Consider the following 23,922-nt stretch of genomic DNA (forward strand, 5'->3'; position numbering starts at 1 on the left):
TCTAGCTAAAACTTTTTCAACATACTTATTATTAAAATTTACTATTTGGGATCTACCTATTATAAAACTTGAGTACCCACAAAGAGGGACCACTAAAGCTGATAGCAAACAGTTTAGATAGTAATATGGAATGAGAGACAGGATCATTTCTGGAAGTAGTGTATCGACATGATGTCTTGCCTCAATGGTACATACAATGAATAGATTGTAATTTATTAAACTGGTTACAGTAGCCAGCCACAGAATCCTGTTGTTCTTCAGTTTATATGTTTTTAACTAGAAATAATAATTTCTTAGAAACTATGTTCACCAATATCCCTGACGTAAGGTTTTACATAGTTATCTGTAACTAGAAACCAAAAGACTATCTCCACACTGAAGTACAAGAGTAATAAAACTCACTTTCTACACCTCAGGAAAGATACCTGGAGTAGAAGATTTATAAACAAGCCAAAGTATACGAGGGACAATAAATTTACAAGTTGCTTGAAGTAGCAGGTTGGATAATTTATCCTAGTCTTCACAATTAAGGTACATGGTGTTTTATCATCTCATTTTTATGCTAGTAAATCATTAAATTATTATTTCATCATATTGTCATGTCCAAACGATTATTAGTCACGCATATTAATCCTTGTGCGTTGTTTAACCAATTATTATTATATTCATATTTTTTGGATGACATGAAGTGAAAAACTCAAATTGACCCAAGCAAACATTTTACAACTAAAAATTTTGTGCGCTGATGATACAAATAATTAACAAAGAATCTATTCGTTCGCATTTATTTAGGTTACAGAAATGACAGTTCCATAATAGGCTACAAGCTACAACTAACGTTTAAGAAGTGGTATCTAGAACGGGGACAAGACCTTTGTATTTTCATCTCTGGCCGACAGAGGTAGCACTTTCGGGGGTTTCCAATTAAATGGGACACCCTATATGAAGTGTATGGCATATGATGAAACTTTGAAAATAAAAACTAATCAAGTCCATTTTTTATCAAATTTTTATTTTATCATCCGAACTTATGATTAATAGCTAACTTTTTAAAAAACCAAAATTTCTCCTGCTTATTTATATCTACTTTCACAAAATAATAAAATTATATATGATTGCTGCATTACGACGCTTCATGTATTTCTATAACTATTCTAAGGAATTTTAAGTATTTAGTCAAGAATCCTATAACTCAGGAACAAAAATGATAGTCTCTTAAGCTTAAATAATGCAGCATATTAGATCATTTCATTTATTTACCTTATGCTGTATTGTAAAATGCATTATTCATTGTATCCTTATTTTCTCAATTTTTTCTTTAGTAGAGTTAATTAGTTTCATGTCGATGAATAGTTTTTACTGAAAATGAAAAGAGAATTTACATTAAAAATGTATTATTTAAGAAATTTTAAAATTGTATGTATTAGGTATGGATCTAAGTTCGAATAAATTCTTAGTGAATATGATAATATATTCATTATGATAAAAATTGATTTTTTAATTCTAGTTAGATTGATGTTTAAACAAAAAAATGTTACACTTTTCTAGTACAATTCTATTTATGTAGCATTTAGTAAGACAATGCACACAATATTTCGTAATAAATGAGAAATATTATAAAGAAATTAGCTGTAAATATAAATTCATTGATAGTTTTGTTCATTTAGCCTTTTTATCATTATAATAATTTTATTACACATTCTTATTGTCCAGCAATCCGATATATATGTATTCTGACAATGCCTATTCAATGTGGTCCACACATAACAAATTACAATTACATTCTTAAAAATAGGAAACAAGTCAATTACAATTTCTTTCTTATATATGTACATCTATAATAATTTTGTAATGTATATGGTACATTAAATAGTAGCTAACGATATTGTACGATAAGGTGACAAGTCATTAAGTATCAAAAATATATTGGTTTCAACAGGAAAAAAATGTTATGTCTCAATACTCAAGGACAAAAAATTATATCTCTATACTATTTTCTCCTTTTACATCATTGGAAACAAAAAACTGTCACAGTACGATATTACCTCGATCGAAGTCTCTTTGTAACTTTAGATCGACGTGAATTATCTTTATAACTTTTTGCTTCTTTATGAAACAATTTCGATTCGCAACTGCAAAAGTGAAAACATTAGGTTTAGTTTCTCATTAGATTTTCATGAACGTTACACCGACATATTCGAGGGGTTTTCTTGATTAAATTGATTTCATACGTAAAATTAGTCGGGTCATTTAATGCTATTACATAAAAGAGTGAATTGCAGAATTTAAAAATTATCACTTTAAATTTCATTACACTTGATATCATTTTTATCGGGAGATCACTTCTACTAATAATATTTTCGTAAACATTTAAGAAAAACTATAGATATTACATTTTTATTTATATATATTTACTAATCAGTCGATTACTCTGCTTTTTCAAGTTACCGAGGAACTAAGTATCGTCTTCACAATGATTTATGATTTTGTCGTGTAAATGAGACGATTTGTAATAAGACAAAACCTAAATTCAGATTTTATCCAATGTCGTTAAAATAGTTCAAATTACTCCTTTTTTAATGACATTTTCTTTGTGGAAACACTAGAATTCCAGTGACATAATTTGTATGAAAATCTAGTGAAAAATATATCATTTGAAATCTTCATTAGCCTATTCCTGTCTCTATTTTGTCGGTTGTAGCTATAAATGATAGATCAATGTTGTTGGACAATCGAAATGCTTCGTTTGATTACAGACCCATTAAGGATTATAACAAATCATGTTCCTTTTTGGTTCAAAATTAATAGCTGGTCAATCGACTTCGATCGTGGCAATACTATAGTACTCTTGGAATATACACTGATACAGCAACACTTACACATAGTTATAGAAGGTTAATTACATTAAGGCCTCAATCACAATGTGCGTTAACATTTTCACGTTATTCATTCCATATTGTATATAAAAATTTGATATAAAAATATACAATTATGTACTACAGTTAAAATTATGATATACACAATACTCGCGAATCTGTGTGAATTGCACAGAACACATATAATACGTACATAGTGTTGTACACTATATGCACATTAAATATAGATTCAGTATTGAATCAAAACATAATGTAAATGTCCCTTACATTTTAGCTAGTATTACCGGATGCAAGGGACACAAAAATTCACGATCCAAATTCTTCTGTATCCGGTTTAATGGCTTTGAATTCGTAACCTCCTTTTCCGTCCATTTGTAAATAATACTAAGAAAAAGAAATATATAGAAAAATAGGTATTTATAATTAATAATAATCATTAATAGTCAATAAAAGTAGTAGTTTTTTCGGTACCTCATGATGTTTCCAAAGCGATCGTCGATGTGAAACGGTGAATAAAGTGATATTTGCCTGCCTACAATACGAATACATTGAGTCTTCTACATCGACACTAACAGCACTTGTGCATTCATCTAAAATCGCAAACTGTGGTTTATGGTAAAAGAGTCGAGCCATCTGTGCGAAAAATAAAAACAAAGATTTATGATGAAATTATTATATGATATAAACTATTATATCACATGTTAAAGAAAAAATGTTACCGCTATACGCTGCTTTTCACCACCTGACAGGACATCCATCCAATCAGCCACAACATCCCAACCTTGTCCTTTGCTGTTCGTAAGATTTTCTCTTTCTAATAGGTGACCCAATTGAACTAGATCCAGTAGCTTTTTCAGGTCATCATCCGTCATTTGTCCACGCCTTATCATTTCTGCCTTCGTGTGAGGATAAATTACTTGATCCCTCAGAGTACCCAAAGTCATGTAAGGACGTTGAGGAATATAAAACAGTTTAGTACGGGGTGGTTTAGTAACTGTCCCACTCCAAACTGGCCACAACTGATTAAATAAATTGAGAAAGTTAAAAATTCGTATATAGTATAGCGGTGTATAACATTCTAATCTACTACCATGTATATCTTAATCTATTATTGCTAATATACTGCAAAATATGCTGAGTAAAAATAACACTTTGGTGAAAATATAAGATTTCGAGAGAAATATGAGAATATGCAAATAGAAGAATTATCAGAGGAGGTGTTAAGATCTGGTAAAGATCATTTGCGTTTTTCCCCCTACATTACAACACACTTGACCCATACACGAACAAAAGTCACATACAATAAATGTTACATATATAATGAATGTGTCAAATTGCATATGGTATATTTTTATAGAATGACAGGAATCAATGAAATAAATTCAATCATAGTGTTATCAATATGACCGATTTTGTTAAATAATTCTACGCAATAAAAGGATAAAACTTTTTCAATTCTTTATAATTTCCTGTTGTCGACAAGAAACCAAATTCATTAGATATGATAAACCATATGCCAAATTATTATTAGTAAAATGAGAATAAATTGTATTCAGACAGTCTTGCTTATCCTTAATATGTAAATGAACTTCTTGAAGTTGATATTTCCACTGAATTTCACACTAAGTTTTGGAAAAACTTAGTTGCTTCACTTCACAAATGATTCAACAAATTAGTATGTAAAATGGTGAAAATAAATTTATATTATTACCCCTTAACATCGTGTAGTAAAAATTGTATCATGTACCATTCACAAACGTGCAAATGACTGTTCCTGACCATAACACTTTCACCTGCATGTTATGATGATTTCCTAGAACTCAAATCTTACTACATTTTTTATCTAATATTATTTGCAATAATAGATTAAAATAGTTAAAAAGTATAATGATTTACTTCTCCAAGGATTCTGAAGAGAGAACTCTTTCCGCAACCATTTGGTCCGCATACTAACACATTCATTCCCGATTTTACTTCAAATGATAATTCTTTAACAAGAATATCTCCATTTGGAGTTATCAATGGTACGCAATCAAAACGTATAACGTTATCTTTAGTGATGATCTTTCCACCGCCTGGATATCCAATTGGCTCGTCTTTAAAGTCGGAAATCATTGTCCTCTCATATTTTCCTGTGTTCAGATCTTCGAGAACGACCTTTATCTCCGTGACTCTCGCTGTGAATCCTGCCAGTCGTGTCATTTCTCTTCCAGCTAATACTAATCTTCCTATAGCTTCAGCTAATTTTACCAACATTCGGCCATATGTGTAATAATTCTTAAACCGATGATCAGGAGTTCCCGAAAGCACAGGATGATTTTTTTTAAAAAATGGTAAACTCACTGCATAAAAACCAACTATTGTTGCCACATCTAAAAAAAATAAACTGGTATTACATATCAGTATCTATTACGTAATGATTATTTACACAGTTAAAAGTAGTTACATCTTACATTTGCCAATGAAATTATCTATTATTCCTATTAAAGTTTTGAATTCCAAAAATTTACGTAGATGTGTTACCTATAAAAATTATGAATATGTTTATAAATTCATAGAGTAGAATATTTGCAGAACACTTAATGTGTATATGACAGCACTTACCAGCTTATAGAAGCTAGCTAACAAAGTTAATTTCTCTCTATTATTCCCTTGATAAAATGCAATCTCCTCAGAATTTGTAATTAACCGTGAACTAATATGTCGATATTCACCCTCAAGTCGTTGTTCCTTCACTGTCATTGGCCCAATAGGTTTACGAAGATGAGTTAATACAGTACCAGCAAAGACAAGGTAAGATAACATAATCAATGGTGTCTAGAAAACATGATGCAAATTAAATGATATAAAAAAACATAAACATTTATAATAAACATTTGTTTAACATACTTCACCACCAAGATTAGTTGTCAATCTATAAACGTAGATAAAAATATCCAATAAAGGTTTTGCAATATTACTGTAAAGATCTGTGCAACTTTCACAAAATTTATCAACATCAGTAGTTAAGAGTTGATCTGGATTTGCAATACGGTTATCTAAATTGCTCATTTTATAATATGTGAAGCCCCTGCAATAATTATAAACACATCTACATTTTAAACATTTTAAGAGATAAAATATTCATTATACAAAAATAACTTAATTCAAACAGTCCCTCATTTCAATATATCAAAGTCCTTTGCAGAGTCATGATTCAATTCATTTTATACCAACCTCTGACACTATAAAGTAAGCATGTATAAATTTGTTTTGAACAGAGATTAGATTTTCTGTTTTGCTTATTGACAAAAACTGAGAAAGACTAAAAATGAATAAGTATGCTATTTAGTATTCATATTACTTCATATCAGAATTATATGCTGAGTTACTTCTTTCATTATTTCTCATTCATTTTCAGTGCCTTTCACTCACCAAGGTCAAACAAAAGTAAACCAAAAATTCTATCTACCGTGAGACAAGGTAATGATAAATCCTAAATAGTCATCCTGTTTTGAAATAAAATAATACATGACTACCACAATCAATAATAAATAATTTATTGAACATTATTTTGTTCAAGGTAAATGAAATGAATAATGCAAAAAATTTAACTTACTTAAGGTACTCGTTCATTAAATCTCGTGTGATATTTGTACGTAACCTCAACTTCATTTCGAATATACCATATTTCAGTACGTTGTTCACAACAGATATCTAAATAAATATTAATCATGGAAGATCATATCAATAATTTCTTCCAATTGGTAAAAAGATAAAGCTGCTTGGCAGCCTGAATGGAAAGACCATATTAGCAGCCTACAAAAGCAACTTGGGCTACACTTTATACCAAATAATTCTACTTACCACCGGTAGTACAGCTAAAAACCTCATTAATCTCTTTTTAAATAAAGGAGCATCCATATTAACAATTGATCTAAAATGGAAAGATAATATATCCCACAATTTTTATATGAAGTACATAATTTCATCAAAAATAAAAAATGTAACATACGATTCAATCAAAGTGCCTATGTTTATCATCCAAAGGTCACAGAAAGATCTTGCAACGAGTGAAGCAGCAATAAGAAGAACAAATCCAAATTCGGTAGATATAACTGAAGGTATACCAATGGCAAGTAATTGACGCAGTTGTCGGAAAAATCTTGCGTTAACATAAGCCTTTGGACCTTTCGGTTTTTCCTGAAAAACGTTACTTTTACGACCAACAATTACGGTCTGTTTAATTCTAACATATTTTTCATTTTTACCTCTTTAATGACATACTGAATATCAGCAGCGGGCCACGCGTTTCTACGAAACAAAAATAAGTATTGAATGCTTCAATGATAACGATTTCGGGGTTCGTGTGTACGGTTTACCTGTTCTTGACAAATTGCTTTTTGCCTCTTCTTTTCAAAATCCATATTAACGCGGTTAATGCACAAGCACCAGCCAACGTGCGCCTGCTCGCGAATTTGCTAAGTGCTGGTGCCATTCTTTTTGACACTAGAAGAGATCGATGAAACACGCACCGTCTTCCACGACGGCCTTAACTCTTCTGCGTCAACTTCCAGTTCCAGTCAGCTTCACTAATTTGCGATTTGCGATGGTGAACGTGAACAGATGGTGGGGCCGAGGGGCGAATAAGTTTGAATGAATCAGCTATATTTCACACCACTTATCGACTTCACAATTTCTGTACTTTTATCAATTCTAACCTTTTCATATAGATAAACTGCTTCATACTTTGTACTTATCAAACTTAAACGTAATCCCAATAGTATCAGATTATCAGATTAAAGCACTTTAAATGTTCTCTGGACTTATAATTGAATGTTTTTTAATATAGCAACGTGTACAGAACACATTCACCAGAAACAACTATCGAATTCACTTTATTTGCGGTGGACGAGAAAGTGAAGTTTCAAAAACATACACCTATCGCTCATTTGCTGTAGCACTGACATAACTCAGAAATCACAATTTTTCGGGAAATGAGATGATGTCTTCGTTTTGTGTCGACTGTAGACTGTTCTTTTTTGGATCAGTACTTAAAAAACTGTTTTTTCCCTTTAGTTATGTCGTTATTGTAACAAATGAGCGATATAATCTAACATAGGAGATGTTCTGTTTCTATTACTACTGTGTATACATTCAACGATATTGTATAATATTAAACAAACGCACACTTTTACTTGATAAGAGATGTGAATTTTTGAAGGATTATGTAAAATTATACACGTATAGGTACAACATGAATAGTTATCATTAATCAATTTGCATTATTATATGTACATATGTATGCGCTTGATTTACTTAGTCATTATCAGAGCGCATACATATATACACAATGTATTTACCTCATTCATTTTTTCGTTCAGAAATTATGTACGTAATTAAAATATTGAGTTCTCACTTGTTATTTATATTTTACTGTATATTTTAGTTTTTAGTATAAATTGTTTATTCTATGAAAAAAATTTCCATGATTTGTTATATAACATTGTAGTCAAGTAAACTGGAAAAGTGTACAGAAAATTTCAAATATGTTTAATTACATATCCTAGAAATCAAAATACATAATACAAAAATCACGAATTATGAAGTTGTACTTAAGTGTTCCTGTGTTAATTACAATGGTTTAAGAATTACTAAAGATAGTTTGAATTTGACAAACTAAATGCTTCTATTATTAGTGCAAAGTTCATAGCAGAGCCATGCGGGATCAGTCATTATCGTATTCATTGTTCAGGTTGTGTTGTCAAATTCTGTTATAGCTGCGAGACAAATATTCTCTTACATTAATGGCTATAACAGTTTTTTTAATACTTATGATTAGACTAAGGGTGCTTATGCAAATTCCAATTTTCATAAACAGAATTAGAGAAGTGCAACATAGTTAAAAATATGTTTCTCCCTCAAAATACTATAAAGTATATTTAACTTTCAATATTTGATAAAATTTTCTATATTGTATAAATACTGTATGTTTCTGCATATTGAAATTTGCCATAAATTCATAAAGATTCGCAGTTTACTTATAATCAACAAATAAATGTTTTAACACAATTTCATTATTCTTAATTTATTCTATTCTTCCTCTTCTACTATTGGTTATTAGACAGTTAGTATTCATGTTATTTTCTTTATTCAAATGAAACAGGATTATCTTATTTTTGTTCTTAAAAGTTCTAATTGCTATTATGTATTTATATGACATGTAAAATGATTGAACATTATATAAATATGAAACAACAACAGTTTTTATTAATTATTAACACCATAAAATACATATAATTATTCCATATATGTTACATAAAAATGCTGTGATCACAGATTATCATTAACGTATTATTTGTCTGAAAAGAAAAGTTCAGTATATCTCATTTTCTTTTCTCTTTAACATTAAAATTCCTACGATGACTTACCATAAAACTATAACGATTTGCATAATTGTTACATTATCACTTTTCAGATACTTATTTGAAATCAGAAAGATTAATAAATATAAACTATTTACATTAGCTATTTAAGGGTTTATAGCGCTTATAATAATATGATAATAGAATTGAGCATATTGAATTAGATGTAAATGTATGATGAAACTGTTATTGAGTTTCTTATTATTTGTTGGTTTAACCATTCATTGATGGTATTCATTTTTAAACAATATTTAAAGGCTATGGAAGTAAAAAAATATATTGCAAGCATGAATACTGACAAGGTAAAATATATAAAATACTTGCTTCAGGTAAAATGCCTTCATCCTTTGGTGACGTCTTTTGCAAATATAAAGAATGCTTCTTTTAAATATAAAGACTTTATCAATCTATGTATGTATAATTAAAATAAGATAGTCCTCAATTTGCATTGAAAATTTGTGCATTGTTATCGATGTAGGAACCTTGGCTTTTTGGTAAGAGTGGCCTTCAGTGCATATGAGTAAAGGCTCGAGTAGTGTCTTTTTATGGCTCGAACAGCCGTAAAAAAGTGAAAATTATAGCGTAGTGTAAGTAATTAAGAATCACCAGCCTTTATATTCACAAATTATTTCATTGAAACTTTTGCTTCTGGGACAGCAACCATAGGTTTGATTGCTTAAAGAGCAAGTACAGCTTTTTGCCATCTATGCAAGCTAATGCTTAGAAGGAGTATGCACGGTCTTCTAAGTTCCGATTAAGTTAACTCTATGCACGTTTGATTGCTTACTTATATCGTAGGTAAAAAAAAACTATTAGGTGTATGGACTATCATTTTTGAAAAATTAACCAAAAGCTTTTGGCATGCGGAATGTGTCCAAGAAACAGGTATCATTTAGAAAGAACATGTGTCAAAGAACTTGCACACTTGGATGAGAAAGTGCTTTGAGTTTTTTGTTTCCGTGCTAGTTGAAAATTTGAATCTCAGCAGATATAGGTTTTTACCTTTTTTTACATACTTTTTCATACATTTCATTATATTTCTTTAATATTTATGAATTATTTTTATTCTTCCATTTGAGATATAAAAATTAAAAAGTACTATTTTTTATTTCTATTGTGTATTATAAAAATCAGGCACTTTTCTACCACAATGCATTTATTTTTGAATCATGCAATCTTTATTTGTATAGGAAACTAAAGATTATTATGAAACATTTAAAATTGATTAAGACTATGAATATTTGAGCAAAGTTTACTTTAACATATTACTTATTGTCATCACCAGTGTTCAGCTCCATGATATGGTACACATCTAAATTAGTCAAAGAAAGAGATACATTTAAAAATGCTAATTAGTTACGTTTATAACTTTGTGAATATAGATTTACAAAAATTTTCCTGCAAGAATGCTTTTATAAAATAATTATAGATAAAAGGAACACTTTTTCATTTAGCTATGTTACGTTTCTGACACATCCTTTTTCTTAAACCTCGAATAGCCGACTGTTGTGATGATACGATGGGTCATGAATGCCCCGCTGTTGGTTAGGCGAAAGTTAAATATATTTAACTGAACACATCTAAATGTTTAAAGTTTTTGTTCAATCTTTCGAAAACGAGAATACACACACTCAAGCAGTTCTGGGGTATTTTTACCTACAATCTAAGCGATTGGATACGTATGGAGTTCGAAGTTCGTGCGTATTCCTTGTTAAATAGGCCTAATTGTTATTTAAATGATTGGTGATAAAGCAAATGTAGCAATTGACATCATCTGAAAACAAAAATAAGAAAATATTAAATTTCCTTAAAACTTATTATGAAATATATGGAAAACTTCTTTAGTTTGAAAACACTAATTTTCATTATCTACAAACTTTTCATAAGTCTGTTGTGGTGCATCCAATTTATGCTATTTACTCTGATATTTCCTTTCTCTCTCACATTTTTATCCATTTTCCTGTATCTCCTTCATTGTTCTTGGCTATTACTTGTAACATTTGTAAAATTTATCAGTCCACATGGATTTTTAGACTACAATTCATTCAACTGAGCTGTCAAACAGAACGATAAGCAATTAATATTTGTTTATGTGAACTGTTTCATAAATATAATAAAAAGGAGATTGATTACAACGCGATTTTTTACTCTTTTTTTCCTACTAGATTTTCTTTAAAATAAATACTTAAACTTTGATCAAAGGGTACCATCTACTTGTTTCTTTTTAACTTACAAATAACATTTACATACATGAAAGATGAAGGTTCAAAGAATTGTTCAATTCTAAATTCTAAACAGACGAATTTTACAATGTGTATAAAAAATATACAATTGAAATTATTTCTGTTCTTTCTGAATAAATAATTGAATAATACTTCAAGGTGAAATTTAATGAATAGAAAATAAATGTCTGATATCAATAAAGAGGAGATTAACTCAATGAACAAAATATATCAGTATAAATCACTGATAAATTGTGGAATCAATTATTTTCTTCAAGTATTAAATGTCAACTATGTAATAAATAGAAAAATTTTAAAATGCTAGAAAATGATCAAATGTGGGGGAATAATGTCAAAACCCTAAAAGAAATAATGAAAGGAAATCTCTATACCAAAAATCTTTTGATGAGCATGTTTCAATTTTGATAATGCAAACCCATACTATGTTAGTATTAATTTCAGATCGTAGTCACCTGTTTTTGACGTTCAGTGGACGCTTCCATGCCTCTCGTTTACTTCCAGTCATCATAATCATCATAATCATCATCATCATCACCACCCTCATCCTCATCCTCATCCTCATCCTCATCATCATTATCATCATCATCATCATCATCATCATCACCACCACCACCACCACCACCATCACCATCACTACTACTACTACCATCACCACCACTTCCACCACCATCAGCACCACCACCACCACCACCACCACCACCACCATCACCACCACCACCACCATTACTATCACCACCACTACCACCACCCTCATCAGCATAATATTCATCCTCATCCTCATCCTCAAACTCATAACCATTATTCATCATCATCAACATCCTCATCATCACACTATCACTGCCACCACTATTATCATAATCAAAATCATCACCTTCATGCAAAAAAATGTTGGCAATTTTTATTGTGTAATTCGCAAAGGATTTCATAACTCTGTATGATTCTGTGGATAGAACTGTTCACTCATTCTCTCTTCCCTTTTTCGTCATTTAACAAGACAGTGGAATATAAAATAATACTATGCATATATAAAGGAGGTCCAAGCTTTTCACATTAAGTGTTGAAATTGATGTAATGTATATTCTGTAATTTCCTATTGCTTGTAGTTTCTAAGATTTCAGGTGTTCAGTCAAAATATTTTACTAAAATTTGAAAAGACTGCCAACTAGCTTTATCAAGATCCAAAGAGGTCAATTTGGAACCTAATTGTAATAAGATACTGTTTTATGTTTGAAGAGTAGGAATGTAAATCATAACATTTTAAAAAACCCTAATTTTTTGAATCAAAAGATTAAAACAAGATTTAAAAAATTCAGACCTTCAAACATATTTAACCATTATATCATAACAAAAGAATAAAATTTATAAATAAATCTACTTAGTAATATTTCTTAAGAATCTCAAAACTTGAAGACAAATATAATATCAAATTTTAAAAGCTACACGTAACATGTAAGAATAATATAGAGCATATAGTTCTTTGTATCTTGTAAATTTTATCTAAATTGATACTGAGTGGTTTCAAATGCTTGAACCACCTTGTAACAGGTAATAGCATATATTAGTCTTAAATACAAGAAATATTGAATCTGAAATAAATATAAAACTGTTAGAGGGATGAGTTTGATGCCTAAAAAATTACCTGATCATAAATGTTATTAACTTTAGATGTAGGATTTATTTATTATGTACTTAGTGAACAAAAATAAAGACAGCTATGAAAAAATAGTAGTAAATGAAACACTGTTCTGATACTATACATTATTTTGCGAACTACACTTCATTGGTAAAATTTGCAAAAAAAGTAAAATAAATTAATGTAATATATTCAAGCAGATGTTTAGGTTTATGTTATCTTGTTTAAGCTTAGAGACTGGATAATTAACAAGTGGTCTGATGAAGGAGATTAGAGAGTGTAAATAAACTATTGCCAATTTATCAGTTTTTAATCATACTGTAATGAACTTATTGAATAAGAATCAATCTCTGCTACCTATCAAAATGACATTCTCACATGACAAAACTTTATCGATCTTAATCATTCAATATCTCATTTAAAACGCAATCTTGAATATAATTTACAATTGAAGTGCTACAACAAAATCTGTAACGTTCACGAACGACATTAATGTTCCTTATGTATATTTACACACTTTATGGATCACTTCCAAATCGTTCTGCAAGGCATGTTTTTGAGCAAAACAGTTGTTTCTAGTTGATACTTAAGTATTTAATGTATAAATAGAAACCAACTCAATGAAAATCTTGCACACTCTCAAACAACTCGTATTCTAAGAATGTATAATTGCACAAAATGGAATCAGTTGGGTTATCAAAGAAACTTAGAATGCATTTACTATTCGGCGAACGATTTGAAATAGATCAACCGGCTATAATTATGACCTAGAAACGGCTTTAATGTCTGTTAAAAGTTGTCTTAAACTACAGTCTTTGTATATGAGTTATCATTTACAGAAGGACGTCAATAATTAAATTTGACGCACTTTCTTCCCATCAAAGTTCTCTTTACATTATGTATAAACATTCTGAATCAATAAAGATATATATATGTGTATATATATATATATATATATATATGTGTGTGTATATAGTATACATCAGGCATTCAATAACGACTGTCCCATTCATAAAATATTATTTTCACAATAATTACCTCTCGTGTCACAATTATTTATATACTCACTCACTATATATCAACTCATATGTTTTTCTTTTATCCTTCTCTTTTTCATCAAATACATGTTTCTTACCGTAAACAGCAAATCACTTCTCAAATGAACTTTCATGCCTGTAGTTCTGAGACGACCATTAACAAATACATTCGACCGCCATACACACACACACACCGAGAAAGAGACACATGAGGTAAAACAATCCAATCTAAATCGATTATAATATATAATCTTCTTATTTGTTACTTAAAAACAAAAAGAAAAAAATTATTTCTTCAGTATAAGCAATTTTATATTCCCCGAAACATAGGACATTAGATGTTCCTTAAATATTTGGCTAAACTAGATTAGTGTATATTATTAATTGTAAGAATGATAAAATGTAAATAAAATTGTGTACCAGACTGAGTTTAGAATTTAGATATTACTTTGTATTTTAAATGTAAACAATTAATAATGTATTTTTTGTGCTTACAATTAAAAATATACATTTATAGCAGTTCAGGAAACATTTTGGAAACATCCTCAATTGTAACATAACTTGCATTAGTGATAATAATTGATAAAACTGTTTGCACGTCAAATAGGAAATATCCGTGAGATTTCTACAATAATGTTGTGCACGGAAGATATAACAGCACAAATGTCTCTTATAAGAATGTTTTTATTCTTCTAGAATGTGTACTCATAAATGTTTGAAATAATCACCCTAGAATTAATTTCAATGCAGCATATGATTAACGTTAGAATGTAATTATCTCTGTATTTTTTCCATAAACTTTGTAACTATATAAAAGTTATTGACTATAATCGTGCATCGTGAATGAAACTGTTCATTACTATCTTTGGAAAGTAAATACTCAACTTTCAACTTGTAAAGCTATTCTTTACTTTATCGTTTCGATTTTTAATTTCCTTGTTGCAAAAGCATTTAGAAAACTTGCAACAATTTGTACGATATTGTGTCTCTAAATAAGTATACTGCAATGAGAATTTAATCCAATTTGAAATACCATCTTTCACACGCAATCAACCAGTGAAATTTTGGACACATCATCTATCATACCTAATTTAAAACACATTTCTCATATAAATCGTTCGTGTGCACACGCTAGAAATAGTCTTTAAGGCGACACTTTTCAATAAGTAATGGCATTTTATACTTCGGGTAGCTACGATCAATCTGTATGCAACTGCGTTTCATACATATGCTTATCCACACATTCGTGTTTCTCATACAAGACAAATTTACAATGACACTTACATCAAACACGTTGCATTGTTTTCTTAAAAAAAAGAAAAAGGTAGTGGGAAAGTGGAGAAACAACCTCTGAAACTCCTTTTAGATGCTTGAAAATGTTACTTGTAATCGTGGTTACAAGGTATTAAAAAACAAATAAAAGGACGACTGAATTTTATCTAACATAATACAAGATAAATGCATACTAAAATATAATTGGAAAAATTTCCAAAATTTCAATTTTCATTTGTTTCTTTGGAAACTTTATTCCTTCTGATTGAAATAAAGAATCTGATTTTTATATAACAAATACTAGGAAGAAAAATATTCTATGTATGTGAAAACGAAAGTTATAAATCCACTACATTAATAAGAAATACATTACGCATTTAACTGAATGAATAAAGATTGAGAATAAATTTTAATCTAGTTTTTAGACTGATTATTTTTTACTTTTGTCATTCATGATTACTGATAATGATTTAAGTAAAATGACTAACAGATCTCTAGGGTTTTAACATGTATAAAAATAACGTTTCTCGATTACCTGCGAGTTCAGAACTCAATTTAAAGTACTATCATTACACAATTAAGAAAGGACCAAAGTGAAATTTAATCCAATTGGTTCACACGCAAGAACCGAGAATATTTTGAAATTTTTACGTTCTAAGAACTCTTAAGAAATATGTATGCACACGGTTAATTCTCAGATGTACATTAAACAGACGGTACGATACCTTGCCTTAAATAAACGAACACATATGCGTACTCCACTATAATAAATCTCGTTCTGTTTCTTCTACAACACATTCACGATCATCATCAATGTCGTTATCATTTCAATACAATAGTTATCTCTGAGTAGATTAGACTACACACTTGAAATGAGATCACACAATTAGTATGCAAATTCAGATGATCGAAGCTATCCGTTCTGTACCACACACTTTTATTTATCGTTCGAAAGAAAGGAATTGTGCTAGTCGTTGGTGAAGCTGATAAGAAAGTGAGAAATGGATCAAAATAATTCATCATGTGACGTGCAATGAGGAAAAATGGTACTGTTGTTACTTTGATATTCGACGGAGCACGCTATTTATGAAATGTAATCATACACGAATTGAATTGAACAAAACCGGTTTTTCCGTTACTGAAACCTGTTCCCCATTGGACAGAGGCTTTGGTTCTCATACTTATGTAACATGGTTTATTTTGTACCTACGCGCACAGTTGTCTAAACCACCCTTTTGCCACTGGTTAACCGTATCGGGATCAAGGAACGGAATCGCCGCTTTCCACGATTACACTCGGACCCTCCACGCAGCTTACTCGTACTTGAGAAAGGTATTTGATTTCTGGTCACGCTGTCCTGGATGATTCTGCCAAGCACCTTGGGACGCGTTGGGATTATTTGGACCTGGTCCACCTGTTCCGGGATTGCCTGTATTACCATCACCTCCTCCCTGATTCATCCAACTGAGAAAACCAGAGTTTCCACTGTTACCAATACTATTGTTGCCCGAAGGTGGTTGACCAGGTGGGCCAGGCTGGTTTGAATAGCCCTGATCGTTTCCCTGATTCTGCAAGTTACCGATCAGACCCCAAGATGCTTGGTTCAAGGCAGCGGCAACCAGAGCTGGATTTACGGGTAAAGCTGAGAGATTTAAACCACCCATCGCCAGAGGATTCGACATACCACCGCCGCCACCGCCGCCGTTATTTTGCCCGGTAATTCCCAGCGCTTGGAGATTTGGCATGTCCAGGTTGCCCCGATTCCCTGGATTATTCCAACCATTCGGACCCATGTTGTTACCTGAGTGTCCCATGTATCTGTTACCCTGATAGTTTCCCTGTACATTATTTTCAACGGGGCCTGGCGCGCCTCTGCGCATGTTTGAATTCACTTGGTTATTAAAATTTTTATTATTCCCTTCGGATTTTGGCGCGGCATTCGATACGTGTACCGAAACTCCTTTTATTATGTGATCCTCGCCGCACAGAGACTGGGCTACCTCAGGATCTAAGAAAGTAACAAATGAAAATGCACGGAAAGGTTTTGGGATGAACACGTCCGTCACTTCGCCATATTTGGAGAAATAGTCGCGCAGATCATCAGCAGTTAGGTCTTCTGTACAGCGTCCCACGAATACCTTGCAGGGTACTTGCTGAATCATTCCCTCCTACGCACAAACGCACAATCAATCAATCATGTACAACAGATTTTCACAACGTTTTTTGTTCTGTTATATATCTAATAAAACTTGCGTACAGTGCACGTTATATTAATTGTACTAATTATGTATATAAGAAAATCTGTTTGATAAAAAAATTCAGTATTTTCTCATGTTTAAATACACTATTAAAATTCCTGTATCGATTGTTTTCGTAAAATAGGTATCGAAAATAATATGAGGAAACAATACATTAAACGAATACATATCATGAATCTGTGACAACTAATTTGCACTAACGCCAAGTTTTATAGAAAATTCTTTGATACACAAGTCTAGTTATCGATCTCAGAGAAAAATGTGTCGGCTGGACAATTTACATTTAATCTCCGTGTGTATATAACACTTAAGCACTATGGCCTCTGGTAAATCCATGCATAAATCTGTACAATGTCCTTTCTTTTTCCTTTATATTCGATGTTAAATTTCATGCTATATAAATATATTACATCATCTTAAACTGAATAAGCACAATAGTTGATAAAAGAGTACTCAGTTATTCGAAGCTATTACTAATTATTAAACAATAGTTCTTTACTATTTGTAACAGAGATCACGAATCAAGGGGAATACATACGTACATAACTATCAGTGTTTACCAACCAGGCATTAGTAGTTCTTAATTAACTAAGCAAAATTTAATTCAATTTTAATTCAAATGATCTGAAAGCACAGTTATAATCTTTCCATAATCAACATTACCAGTCAAATAAAAGAAAAATCTGTATTCATTTAAATGCAAGATAATTGGTGTAGTTGATATGCTGCCAAACATGTATTATAATGTAAACTTGTAACTTGATCAATTCAATCAATGAATATTTTATGTAACTCTTATTTGAATCAATTAAAAGAATATTAAGTTTTACATAACTAACAACTTTAAATATTCCTCTTAATTTGAGTTTAAGGGAATTCTTACTGTTGATGGATAAAAAATTTGTACATAATCAGCTTTAAAACAGTTGAACAAAAAATGACTACTTATTCCCATTGAAGCGTGACTTATGTATTTACGGATAGTAACAAAACTCATCAGTATCTTGACGTGTCCGAGACGTGATGATCCCTCGACGGACGGTGTTTGTAATAACGGTCATAATAATTCTCTTTAGGGGGATATCTTGCTGTATCCGCAAACCTGGCATCCACTTCCTTACCGTCCGGAGGGTATCTGGCTTCAACTTCCCTACCGTCCACTGTATATCTACCATCTGGATCCCTACCATCGTATCTTCTATCCATATCACGATTGTCCACAGGATATCTACAATCAGCCTCTCTATTGTCATTTGGAATTCTATTATCTGTGTGTCTGGTGTCTGGATATCGCACGTCCAACGGATATCTACAATCTGTAGATGCATAACGACCATCCGCCTCATAGTAATTTCTATCATAACCATAATTGTATCTGGCTTTTTCTGTATAATCAGGATTTTCCATAACCGGGTACACAGCTCGACCTTCATAGTTGGGGTATCTTCCGTACTCTGACTCAGATGCATAACTGGGATTCGGTGGTGGATTTGTGTGCTGGACCATATAGTTTCTCGCATCATACCCAGGATCCTCGTAAGATGGATAATTCGGTTTCTCGTAGGTATTGTAATTATTCTGGCCCTCGTACTTATATTTACTGTTATCGTCGTATGGATAATTCGGCGGGTATGATGGATAATGGGTGGTTTTATAATCATACTCCGATTCGTACCTAGGTGCGTTAGTAGCCTCGGTTGTATTTAAGTTGATATAAGGTTTAGCCACAGGTACTCGTCGACTACTTGGCGTATGAACCGGTATAGGGCGGTAGCATTCATTGTGTTTGCTCGTATCATACTGACGAGCCATCATTAAGCCATCAATATTCTGCAACCAGATACACCAGCCCTCGACAATCACATACAACTTTTTCTTATCTATATAATTTGTTCGATCACACACATATACGCATTCTCGCACATATCGTAGTAACTAATGACATACTTTTAGATTTATCTGCAATAGTGTCATTCTACATACCAAATATATTATACATTTCAAGACTATGTAATACACTAATGAAACTCTGAAATACTTTGTATCAGAATTTACGAGTTCAAAATAGACAATTCTCTTTAATTTTCACTCATCTATGAATTTTACATTTACCTGTTTCATATAGGGCGTTAACCTACAAGTTTCTACTGAATTTGATTTATGCTTACTAGTGTACTGAATATCACAAGATATTATGTAAAAAGATTCTATTTCATTCTATCATTTCCTGTATCGCGATTTTAAAATATCTCTTTTAGTTCGCAAAATTCCGGTCTCACTTCGAGAAGCATGACAATTTGTAACGTAACGCATCGCATGTGGATAGAGAGTTTCGATCGCACACACTGTCACACAAACCATACCCATTACAACGTTCATTATTTTTAAGAAAAGAAAAAATGAAAAAGATACAGCTTTAAGAGTACTTGAATCTCTATCAGTTAAAATCCACTCTCATTATTAGAAGCATACTACTTGGATAAATGAAAAGGTAATTTATCTCCTTAATTCTTTCAGATTTAGGATTACAATGCAAACTAAGTTTTGTTTGTTACACAAAATTGCATTCAAATTCGCATAGAACTGAAATTCAAATTTATAAAATTGCACCTTGGCTTTCTGCAAATTCTTTTTTAAATATTACGTAAACTGGGTATGTATTCTGGAGTCATTCATAATCTGTTTAAATATGACAGTGGTACTCTCATAACATACTCGAAGATTCCACCACACTTTTTAAGGACACAAACACACCAGGTTATTTACAAGATCACGCAAACATACTTCTTTCTTAAAGTAAACCCCCTTTGTATCATACAACACTCATATAAACATTCATTCACATTTATCACCTGTCTGTATAAATTTATCACTTAGATAGATTACACATTCATCTATTTATACCACAATAGACTTTCTCAAAATATATATGTATATTTAAGTGACATTCAGCGATATATAAGCGGAAATCAATTATGTCGTAGTCTTTTGCAATGATTCAGAATAGAGAAAAAAATTTTTTTAAAGCAAAATATTCATTGTTGTGCTATAGTCAGGTTTCTTGAGTATGTTAATTTCCTTATAATTCGAACTATACTTTAAGATTCAATTAATATTTCATTGCATGCATCTTAGACCTATACATGGCTAAATCAAATATTATTCATAAAACAAAATTTGATTTCAACTTATGTAAACATAACTTCTACCGTTTTTATTCGCATACATTTAAATACACGAATTTTCTACAGAATATATAAGATTCATCATTTTATTATTGAATCTACTAGGTTCATACAGTTTACAACTAGTAATAATTAAAGAAAAATATTAAATCTTCCAAATAATCATTCATTGAAAAATTATATGACAAGAATTATTACAATTATATGACTTGACAACGTATAAAGAGATATGTAGAGGTCCATGATGTGCACGCAAATAATGTATACACACATTTTAAACTTAAATAACACATCAAGTATTTAAATATTTGAAAATTATTTAAAAATATTTAAAGAAATGTATGTTTCTTATTAAATATATTGATGTTCTTACCTTACTGTTGGGAACCTTGACATCACACCATCTGCCATCTATCATATGCCGCTGTGCAAGACACCTTAATTGGGATTCATAACTTCCAAATCTAATAAATCCAAATCCTTTGCTTTGTCCAGATTTTGCATCTTTTTTTACCTACAACAATGATAGGAAATTTTAATAATAACATATTAATTATAACTGTTCAAATAACAATTTCAAAATTATTATAACAATAAGAAAAACAATATATTGTTTATATCTATACAATAAATAAATTTGAAGAGATATTAATAAAGATAACTGTTGTACAATATTTAATGAAATATAAATTTAACTTTTAATTTAGGTATCATATTAATGTCTTTTAAGAATAAAAGAAAGTAGTTAATATTTTTAAAAAAATTTCTGTTAAAACTAAAGAATGACCTACCTGAGCCATGAGTACTTCACCAAAAGTTTCAAAATACTCTCGTAAGTTCTGCTCGGTTGTTTTCCATGGCAAACCAAGTACGATCAAGTCTGTGCAACGCAACTTTGTTTCCATTCTTTTAGTCTTAGCTGTGGAATTTTCCAAATTGTCATCAGATTTACGTTTGTTCTCTGAAAAGATATAAGTGTTCATGTCTACTAACATTTTTTTTGTTTACTAGTAACTCTTCCAAAATTTGAATCTTATATTTCACATTAAATGAAAGATAAATATAACTGCAATAAAAATAATAATAAAAAAAAAAAGAATTCAGAAATCCAGTACAGATAATTAATAATAAAAAATTATGATAAAAAATATGTGTATACGTGTATGTGTATATGCATGTGTATAGTACATACTTTTATTAATCTCTTATATTCTATCTATAAGCATATAATTGCATAGTAGTTTAAATGCATTTATAGAATTTATTAATAGACAACTATATAAATAGGTATAATCAAATAATACTTTGAAATATGTATTAACGATATTATATAAACTAAATTACGACCTACATCTGTGAATGTTAGTATATTCAGTTCAATATTAACATTTGCTTATGTTATTGTTTATATGCAGCCTGATTTCATTCTATGATTTAGAAGGCAGAAATCTAAACTTAATCATACAAGCACTAATCATATATATAAAGACTACCATTATTAATTTTTTCTTTAAGAAAATCATACACGACTCAAGGTAAGTACTTACATTTAAAGTAAACTAAAATAATAAAAGAAAAGAAAATCAATTTGTTTTAACAATTAGCCACATGATAAACACAAACACAAATACTGGACGTTAAGAAATTAATATCAAATGATCACGATGTAATGTTAACACGAATTTCGAGCGAATTATCGATGAAAAAGAAAATTTGTAGAAAAAAAGGTGTTTAGCACGGCTGCATGATAAAAATAGCATATCAAATAGAAGTTGTCCAAAAAAAAAAAAAGGAGCAAAAAAGGTAATGCGACGGAATCGCACGAAATCCTTAGAAATAACGCAAAGACAGAATAATGGCTCAAGCTCGAGCTAGTCCACACGAAGAATTTACGTGTCAATCGATATATACAAAAAGCTCAGTAGTCGGTTGCTCCGTGGCGTTAAGTTGTGTAGAGGGGGTGAGAACGGGGTACATATATGCATATAAATTTGCAATGAAATAAGCACCTTTAGGAAAGACACAGAAATAAACTGCCTTGCCCCATCCATTCTCGGGTGGATGAAGACGTCCGTCAACGAGACGGATACCACGCATCGTCCGTGACTCTGGATTGCGATATTTCAGGCCACACGTTCCGGGAAACTGGGCGGTCACGGTGGTCAATAAGAGCGTGCTATCGTCCTCCGTCGGCAATTCTATCGGCTCGTCGCCTTCGTCCTCAGCAACCTGGATGTACGACGACATTTTTCCTCCTCACAACGACCGCTTACGGTTTTTTCTTTCCCAACAGAGAAAGTAGAATCAGAAAATCGTACAACACAACAAACACACACGCTCGCTCGTCTCGCGGCCAGTCACGCAACACCGCACCTCTTTCTTTTCACCCAGCCAGTCAATGCTGCCAACAGTGTTTCCCCTCCACTCCCGAATATTCCGACATTTTTCAATATGTCTGAAAACTTCTGCACTTGATTTCCGGTCTGAGAATAAGTCTTTTCAACGGAGAAAGTTAAATATCTATATATCTTAAAAACTTTGCATCAAATCGATATTTTTTTCCTGGAAAAATCAAATAATTTGTGAACCATAATGAATCTTTTTCGGGATATTTGAAAAAGAAATGCGGGTAATACTGTAACCAAGAGAGTTACTTATTTACTCATTACTTATTTACGATTAATAAAATATAAGGTCGTTCATTTGTATGAACTTGTGAGAAAATATTAAAAATTTGAATTATAGATAAAACCGTCATTCAATTCTTCAAATTAACACATCGCTAATTATAATATTTTTTGATCTATATAAATGAAGTGTTATAAGTTTAATAAATGTAGTTTTATACTTTAATGTTATACCTACTTTTCAATCTGTTGAATTAAATATTCAACTTTATTCTTAGCGTTACATTCCATTATGTGAACTGATTTACTTATTAGTGTGATAGGGAATTTTTGTAGGTATCTTAGGAGCCAATCAAAATGTTGGATTATAGTAACGCTTAGAACTAC

The 23,922-nt window shown here is 31.0% G+C and overlaps 2 protein-coding genes across 8 annotated transcripts; both read right to left on the reverse strand.

The window, feature by feature from the left end:
- Nucleotides 1-486: 486 nt before the first annotated feature.
- Nucleotides 487-7,656, reverse strand: Pmp70 (ATP binding cassette subfamily D member Pmp70). 3 transcript variants are annotated; one of them, XR_013001693.1, is made up of 13 exons: nt 7,238-7,656; nt 7,127-7,169; nt 6,871-7,058; nt 6,723-6,792; nt 6,475-6,572; nt 5,766-5,946; nt 5,481-5,693; nt 5,330-5,399; nt 4,773-5,248; nt 3,596-3,895; nt 3,348-3,509; nt 3,070-3,260; nt 487-1,359 (listed from the first exon to the last, which is right to left on the reverse strand). XR_013001693.1 is itself a non-coding variant. In XM_076376361.1 (13 exons), exons 1-12 carry the CDS (start codon nt 7,351-7,353, stop codon nt 3,183-3,185), a joined length of 1,995 nt encoding a protein of 664 aa, XP_076232476.1. In that variant the 5' UTR covers nt 7,354-7,656; the 3' UTR covers nt 487-1,359; nt 3,144-3,182. The 3 variants fall into 3 exon arrangements, 2 of the variants coding, with proteins under 2 accessions (XP_076232476.1, XP_076232477.1); XM_076376361.1 differs by having other exon boundaries at nt 3,144-3,260; XM_076376362.1 differs by lacking the exon at nt 487-1,359 and having other exon boundaries at nt 1,548-3,260; nt 6,871-7,071; nt 7,238-7,341.
- A 1,567-nt stretch (nt 7,657-9,223) lies between these two features.
- Tbph (TAR DNA-binding protein-43 homolog) lies at nt 9,224-23,802 on the reverse strand. Of its 5 annotated transcripts, XR_013001796.1 has the most exons (7): nt 22,918-23,307; nt 21,700-21,869; nt 21,282-21,422; nt 16,958-17,633; nt 16,672-16,879; nt 11,158-11,334; nt 9,224-11,054 (listed from the first exon to the last, which is right to left on the reverse strand). XR_013001796.1 is itself a non-coding variant. In XM_076377193.1 (5 exons), the coding sequence occupies exons 2-5, from the start codon at nt 23,153-23,155 to the stop codon at nt 18,720-18,722; spliced, it is 1,383 nt and encodes a 460-aa protein (XP_076233308.1). In that variant the 5' UTR covers nt 23,156-23,470; nt 23,774-23,802; the 3' UTR covers nt 18,076-18,719. The 5 variants fall into 5 exon arrangements, 2 of the variants coding, with proteins under 2 accessions (XP_076233307.1, XP_076233308.1); XR_013001795.1 differs by having other exon boundaries at nt 9,225-11,054; nt 16,672-17,633; nt 21,700-21,827; XR_013001794.1 differs by having other exon boundaries at nt 9,227-11,054; nt 16,672-17,633.
- Nucleotides 23,803-23,922: the final 120 nt, after the last annotated feature.

This window comes from Calliopsis andreniformis, chromosome 4, assembly GCF_051401765.1.
Source record: "Calliopsis andreniformis isolate RMS-2024a chromosome 4, iyCalAndr_principal, whole genome shotgun sequence".
Lineage (NCBI taxonomy): Eukaryota > Metazoa > Arthropoda > Insecta > Hymenoptera > Andrenidae > Calliopsis > Calliopsis andreniformis.

Coding starts and splice junctions, on each gene's coding strand:
- Pmp70 (XM_076376361.1), bottom strand. CDS start 7,353: ATGGCACCAGCACTTAGCAAATTCGCGAGCAGGCGCACGTTGGCTGGT. Junction 5,947..6,474: donor TTAATGAACGAGTACCTTAA/GTAAGTTAAATT, acceptor TAATTATTGCAG/GGGCTTCACATATTATAAAA. Junction 5,400..5,480: donor TAGCTAGCTTCTATAAGCTG/GTAAGTGCTGTC, acceptor TAATTTTTATAG/GTAACACATCTACGTAAATT.
- Tbph (XM_076377192.1), bottom strand. CDS start 23,155: ATGTCGTCGTACATCCAGGTTGCTGAGGACGAAGGCGACGAGCCGATA. Junction 21,870..22,917: donor TTTCTGTGTCTTTCCTAAAG/GTGCTTATTTCA, acceptor ATATCTTTTCAG/AGAACAAACGTAAATCTGAT. Junction 21,423..21,699: donor GTGAAGTACTCATGGCTCAG/GTAGGTCATTCT, acceptor TCATTGTTGTAG/GTAAAAAAAGATGCAAAATC.